The following is a 7,523-nucleotide window of genomic DNA, read 5'->3' as shown; positions in this document are numbered from 1 at the left end:
GACAGAAAACATATATATTGCCCTGGCTCAAGTCAGCTTTCCCTCTTATTCGTTCATAGTTAATTTAATTAAGCTAGCATTTCAATCCACGAGATAATTTGAATAGAGAAACTATTTTCCTTGTTACAATTGGATGTACATGCTTTTGTCTTCTAATCAAATATAATCCACCTTTTCTGTCGTAAAAAAAAGGAATAAGACAAAAGTTGATGTAATAAATTTAATTTAAATTATTATGAAAAACTTGCAAGATTGAATTAGGCTGAATTTGATAATATTTTAGCAAGCATTTAAATCCAGCTAATTCAAAGTGAATAATATATGTGATCGAGTTCCAATAATTAATGACAAATCACATATCACATTAATCCAAGTAAACACAGTTTTAAGTGATATAGCCATTAAATATTTAATCTTCTAGAAGCATATGCACGTATAAGCATAAGATAAACATAATCTCCTTATAGATTTATAATTTTCATCCCAAGTATTAAGTATACTAAATTTATATTAACTTTTCAATTGTATACATCTTTAAATGAATTTGAAATTATTTTAATTTATAATTTGACATTTATCATTTTCTTTTACTTATATTTATACCCTAAATTTATGATATCATGAGAAGGCTTAAAAAAAGGTTGAACCGCTGGCATGTTATTTTGGCGTAATTTTAAAATAAGTCACATGTGTGTTATATATTATTTGATCAAATAATGTTATGTGATTTATTTCATCATCAAACTTTCAAGTTTAATTTTTTATTTTTTTTTTCAATTAAAACCTAAGGACTTTTAACAAATTTAATATTTTTATTTTTAATTTATATATTTTAAAAAGACACTTTAATCCTCAATTAATTCTCAATCTTCTTCATTTTAGATCTAATTTTTCCTGTGTTCTATCAATCTTTACCCGGATGTACCTAGTTGTTTGTTAGGTCAGTGATTGATGTTTATGTCATACCAAATTCAAACTTAATTATTTGCGAAACCTGTTTCATAGTCTTAGATGTGTCATATCCAATTTGTCATCTTGCAACATGTGTTTATGTTAAAGTTAGATTTAATTCCACTGAATAATTTCTAAGCAAAGTATTTTGATTGTGAATGCGATGATTCTGAAGGCCAATTCTCTCGACATTGAAATATAAAGGAGAAGGACTAATTAAGCCCAAAAGCTAGAGAGAAATAATTTTCTAATAATGTCTAATTGCAACTATATCTATTAGATGCATTGTGGCCTTGGCCATATCCTAGGTCTTACAAGTTTAGGAATAACCATTGAACAAATTCCAATTGAAATTAATTGACAAGAACTATATATAGGTAACCTTAAGCTGGTTTGACCTATTTCACTTGGTTGATTGGATTGACAAACATCGATTAATTATTTTTGGGAAGGCTAGGTTTATAATCTAAAAGATTAGGAATTAATTATGGATTAAAGTATCTTTTTAAAATACATTAAATTTAAAATAAAAATATCAAATTTGTGAAAAGATTCTTAGGTTTTAATTGCAAAATAAACCTTTGGTTTTAATTGCAAAAATCAAAACATTAAACTTAATTATGTGATAAAATAAATCAAGTGACATTATATGATTGGACAATATATAATAATATAACTTATTTTAAAATCAGACTAAAATAAGGGCCCTAAATGTATTCCTATGATTTCTGTATGGTACGAATAAGAATTCAACACTCATATATATTTTAGTTATATTAACTAACAAAAATGAATCAAGTAAGTAATATAATATCTTTGCCCAACTTCTGGTAATGCATGGCAACACAGATACTAAATAATAGACCTTAAGGTTTCGATATTTTAAGAATAAAAAACAAAAACCCTATTGTTGGACGAGTAATCCAATAGCAAAAGTACAAATCCACAACATCCAAAATCCCATTTGGTAATTAAATATGTCTACACATAGTATACAAAGCTACTTCCAGAAAATCTCGACAGTGTCCCAAGCAAAGGTGTACGCTACCTTATTAATATAATATATTTATACGTTGGAAAAACCATTGGAATCAATGACTTAATATTATAGTTAGACAAGGTTAAATTAATCTGGATTTTGTATCTACCACCAAAAGTTCATATGGCTCAGAACAGTCGTCGTGAATGTCATGTACTGCAAGTGCAATGACAGCATTGTAAATAATTTTCTAATTATATGACATTGCAATGACAGCATTGTAGTAATATAATTTTCTAAACCATGCAAGTCTTGATATCGAATTCTCAAACTTCTTTTTAAAGCACAAGCAAATGCGATGCAACTTGTTACAATTCCTCATCTCCCATACATGTAAAAGTATATAAAATCCAATAATGCATGTGAAGAAAAATCCCACTTGCTGCAATTTGGCTCCAAGTGAAAGTATATGTTTCTGAACCATGAAGACACATGACATGGCTAATTAATCAAAACACGTTGCTACAACAAAATAAAAGAACAATAAACACACGACGCTTCTCAATGATAGACAGGACGAATAATAATACAAAACAGAAAAGCTTGCATGCAGCAAAACCAGTAAAAATTCATGTTAATTAAGGGAGATGTTTCGCACAGTAAATTAAGAAATAGCATGCAAAGGAAAAATTATATGCTGCTACTGCGTGTGGACCGAGAATAGAAACAATAGATCCGAAGCAATCAATCAGTAACATGCAATGGAAAAATTGTATGCTTCTTACGCACATCATGTTGCAGATGACACATATAAGCCAAGTATATATTATACATGACGCACTCCTCAAACAAAATAATACAGGGTTATCATATTTGCATTTTGCAGACTTATCTTTAATCTCATTTTCCATATCTATCATCTCTCTTTTATTTTTTTTCTTCTTTCTCTCACACGTTTCTTCCTTTCACCCATGCATGTCATCATTAGGCATGAATCATGCAGAAGCACTACGACAAATGCTGCTGATATTTAGATTAAATTCGTTACAAAATAATGGCACGGTTCAATTACGTGATGTTGACCCATATTCTGAGGCTTCAATGATGCCAATATCCCCAATATAAGCATATGGTTCTCAAGAAAAGAGAAAAAGAAAAAAATTGTTATAAATAACTTGATAAAAAATATACCTATAAAAAAGTGAGTATAAAAACTAAAATCCTTGACATACTATTCTGGAGTATTTTACTGTTTACATTACCCATAATAAATGTTTATTTTCGTGTAATTAAAATTTTTAATAAATAAATATTTTTAAATATATAAATTATATTTTAGATTTATAAATAATTTAAATTATAATATAATATTTTTAATTACTGAAATTATTAAAAAAATTATTGAAATATATTTTAATTATCGAAATAAAAGATAATTAAATTAAAAATCGTAGACGATTAGAAATATCAAGTGCATACATAAATAACATATTTACAATACAGCCAAGGAAACGTAAATCGACACGAGGTGAGACTTATTTTGAGGCTATAATTGAGACTGCAAACATATGACCCTGGTTCTAAAGTCAGTTTCCCACTTAATTAGTTAACCCTCTTATTGTCCTTGTTATAATTGGATGCACTGAATTTTTTTGTTTTTTTTTTTCTACTGATGAAATATAATCCACCATTTTTGTGGTAAAAAAGAAGAAATAAGACATAAAAATTTATATAATCAATTTTATTTAAATTATTAAAAACTAAAAAGCTTGAATAAGGCTGAATTTGATATTATTTTAGGAAGCATTTAAATCCAACTAATATATACAAAGCGAATAAATATATTAATTCATGAGTTCAAACAATGACAAACCACAGATCACGTCAATTATATCCCAGTGAACACAGTTTTAAGTGATATATAGCCATTTAGTATTTAATCTTCCAGAAATACATGGATGTATAATAATTAAGCATAAAATAAACATTACTCAACCTTCTTATAGATTTTTAATTTTCATCACAAGTATACTAATATACATTAACCTTTCTATTGTATCTTCATATAAATTTGAGACTATTTTAATTTATATTGTAATATAGATTACATTAATTATAGGTTGAGGAGGTATAATATTTTAGATAATTTTTTATGTTCAGTCAATATTTTATCTATATGGATTGTTCTTTAAAAGAAAATTTCTTGTATTAACTTGCTACGCTCAATTTTTTTAGACCAACGGTCAAATGAATTTTAAATATAGTAAAGAAATTAAGTCCCAATAACATGACAACTCCAAAACTTTTAATTTTAAAAGATATATACCATAGAATTTATCGTACTAAAACAAAGATTTTTATTCATCCGCATAAACTTTTCTTATATTTTATTCACCCAATTTTATTTTATTTTTTAATAATTTCTTATCATATCATTCGGTGCACCTTGACTGTTTTTCTGAAATCAATAAATGTGGGTTATATTGACTCAACTACTGACATATAATTATTTCAATAAGTGTGGGTTTAAATAGCAACGCATCCATATCACGGTACCACACCACACCGCTCCAAGCGATAATAGTATAACATCCTTGACTTGAATAACCATCGTATATTCAACTTCTAGAAACACAGCCTTGTATATCCATAGGTAAAATATTACACTTTTTTTATCCCTTCTAGTTTAAGAATATACCTCCCAAACCAACAAATTAAGTCGATCTAGCTGATAATCATGAGATTAATTCATGTCTCACAAGGAAGGAAGTGAGTTTCACAGCATGAGAAGTATGTAAACAGTAAGTATTTCTTGAGCACTTATTTAATCTTGAGATTTATCATCATTTGGTGGACTTTCATGACCTAATTCTCTTAAATTTTCTACTTATAAAAGAATAAAAAAACAATATTAATTACACATACACTTACTTATTTTAAAGACTTCATTAATATCTTTTATTTTTTTAAATTACATCATAATTTTTATAATATTTATATTTATTTTGAGTAATAATACATAAATATCCTCTAATTTTAAATATTTTAATAACAATTCTTATTTATATTAATCTCTCTTTTTCTATCATACTTATTATTTTTATATTTTTTTATTTTCTCTCCAATGTTTGATAATATTGTGAGTATTGATCAAATATTTTTTATATAATTTTTTCCTTTTTTTCTTCCTCTCTCTCTCCTCCACATAATAATGAGACCCTACAAAACATTTTTCTAAATGAAATATTCCAGCCGACATATAATCCAAGACACGTACGTAGCCTGCACCTCCCAAAGTTGCTAATAAATAGACCATGCAAAATACTTTCCCTCCACACCAATTCACCCTCCTAAGAATCACCACAGCAAGAGCAAGAAAAAAAAGGAAAAAAAAAAAGACTTTCTCTTGAATCATCATGACCATGAAGGACTCCATAGTTCTATATTCAGCTTTGGGAAGAGGACACCTTGTTTCAATGGTGGAACTAGGTAAACTCATACTAAGCCACCACCCTTCACTTTCCATCACCATTCTTTTCCTAACCCCACCCCCCAACCAAGACACCCCCACCTCCCCCACCGCCTTCACCTGCGACGCCACCGCCAAATACATCGCCGCCGTCACCGCCTCCACCCCCTCCATCACCTTCCACCGCATCCCTCAGATCTCCATCCTCACCGTCCTCCCTCCCATGGCCCTCACCTTCGAGCTCTGCCGCGCCACCGGCCACCACCTCCGCCGCATCCTCAGCTACATCTCCCAAACCTCAAACCTCAAAGCAATAGTCTTGGACTTCATGAACTACAGCGCCGCACGTGTCACCAACACGCTTCAAATCCCCACTTACTTCTACTACACTTCCGGCGCCTCCACCCTCGCCGCTCTTCTTTATCAAACCATCTTTCACGAAACCTGCACCAAGTCCCTCAAGGACCTCAACACGCACGTTGTAATCCCAGGGTTACCGAAAATTCACACTGATGACATGCCAGACGGAGCGAAAGATCGTGAAAACGAAGCTTACGGGGTTTTTTTTGACATAGCCACGTGCATGAGGGGCAGTTACGGGATTATAGTAAACACGTGTGAAGCCATCGAAGAGAGTGTGTTGGAAGCGTTCAACGAAGGGTTGATGGAAGGAACCACGCCGAAAGTGTTTTGCATTGGACCCGTGATTTCTTCTGCTCCTTGTAGAAAGGATGATAACGGGTGTCTGAGTTGGTTAAACTCGCAACCGAGTCAGAGTGTTGTGTTTTTGAGTTTTGGAAGCATGGGAAGATTCTCGAGGACTCAGTTGAGAGAGATTGCTATTGGGTTGGAGAAGAGTGAACAAAGGTTTCTGTGGGTCGTGAGGAGCGAGTTCGAAGAGGGTGAGTCGGCGGAGCCACCGAGTTTGGAGGAGTTGTTACCAGAAGGGTTTTTGGATAGGACTAAGGAGAAGGGAATGGTGGTGAGGGACTGGGCCCCACAGGCGGCGATTCTGAGTCATGACTCGGTGGGTGGGTTCGTGACTCACTGCGGGTGGAACTCGGTGTTGGAAGCGATTTGTGAAGGGGTTCCAATGGTGGCGTGGCCTTTGTACGCGGAGCAGAAGCTGAATAGGGTGATTTTGGTGGAGGAAATGAAGGTGGGGTTGGCGGTGGAGCAGAACAATAACGGGTTAGTGAGTTCCACCGAGTTGGGTGACCGAGTCAAGGAGCTCATGAACTCGGATAGGGGAAAAGAGATTAGACAGAGGATTTTCAAAATGAAAAACAGTGCCACCGAAGCAATGACTGAAGGTGGATCCTCAGTAGTTGCATTGAATAGGTTGGTAGAAATATGGAGGGAGCATTAATGGTATAGAACTTGAGAATGAGAGAATGATTTAGAAATGTGCATGAGATTCAGTATAAGAACTGAATTTCTTTCTCAATAAAGAATGAGCACGAGTTAAGTTGTTGTAAATTATCGATGTTCTGAATATGAATTCGGTCGTGATATTTATTACTATCTAGACATGTTCCACTTTTTTTTATTCACCTCTTTTTTTTTCATATTATAGGAGTACTATAATCAACTATTTTAATTACTTCTCTATTTCTTTCTCTTAAGAGTTAAAGTATTAATGCCTCTACACCAGAAAAAATGTCCCATCGTACCAAAATTTTCCTTTTTTCTTAATTGTTGTTGTTAAGCATACGAATGAATTAATTAGGAGTTATAAATTTGGAACAAGTTCAGCAGAACACGCCACGGAACCATTGCGTACGAATAAACTTGCATGATATATCTTAGAAACTAATTTGATGAGTCATGTCAAATTAAACATGTCCGTGTAATATACCTCAGATCTATTTCGTTTAGGAGAGAGTCCTGGTTTTTGGACAACCAAAAACATCTTATAAACATCCCAAAAATCAGGACTCAATGTATATTTTCCGTCTAATAATCCTTCATATTAATCGGTGCCTGACGGAAGACGAAGATATTTAGTATATCTTAATTGGTTGCGTTTCAATAATGCATAAGTTGACAAAATCCATGAAATTAACGTAGAAATTAAAGCTATTTTGATGATTTCCTTCAACGAAATTCACGTCAATCTTCTTT

At 32.2% G+C, this 7,523-nt stretch overlaps 1 protein-coding gene across 1 annotated transcript; it reads left to right on the top strand.

The window, feature by feature from the left end:
- Nucleotides 1-5,251: 5,251 nt before the first annotated feature.
- LOC114390717 (UDP-glycosyltransferase 1-like) lies at nucleotides 5,252-6,948 on the top strand. Its single transcript, XM_028351575.1, has one exon. It carries the CDS (start codon nucleotides 5,347-5,349, stop codon nucleotides 6,766-6,768), a length of 1,422 nt encoding a protein of 473 aa, XP_028207376.1. The 5' UTR covers nucleotides 5,252-5,346; the 3' UTR covers nucleotides 6,769-6,948.
- Nucleotides 6,949-7,523: the final 575 nt, after the last annotated feature.

This window comes from Glycine soja, chromosome 16 (genome assembly GCF_004193775.1).
Source record: "Glycine soja cultivar W05 chromosome 16, ASM419377v2, whole genome shotgun sequence".
Taxonomy (NCBI): Eukaryota; Viridiplantae; Streptophyta; class Magnoliopsida; order Fabales; family Fabaceae; genus Glycine; species Glycine soja.
The sequence above is the reverse complement of the archived record's forward strand: the minus strand, read 5'-3'. Positions and strand labels throughout refer to the sequence as shown.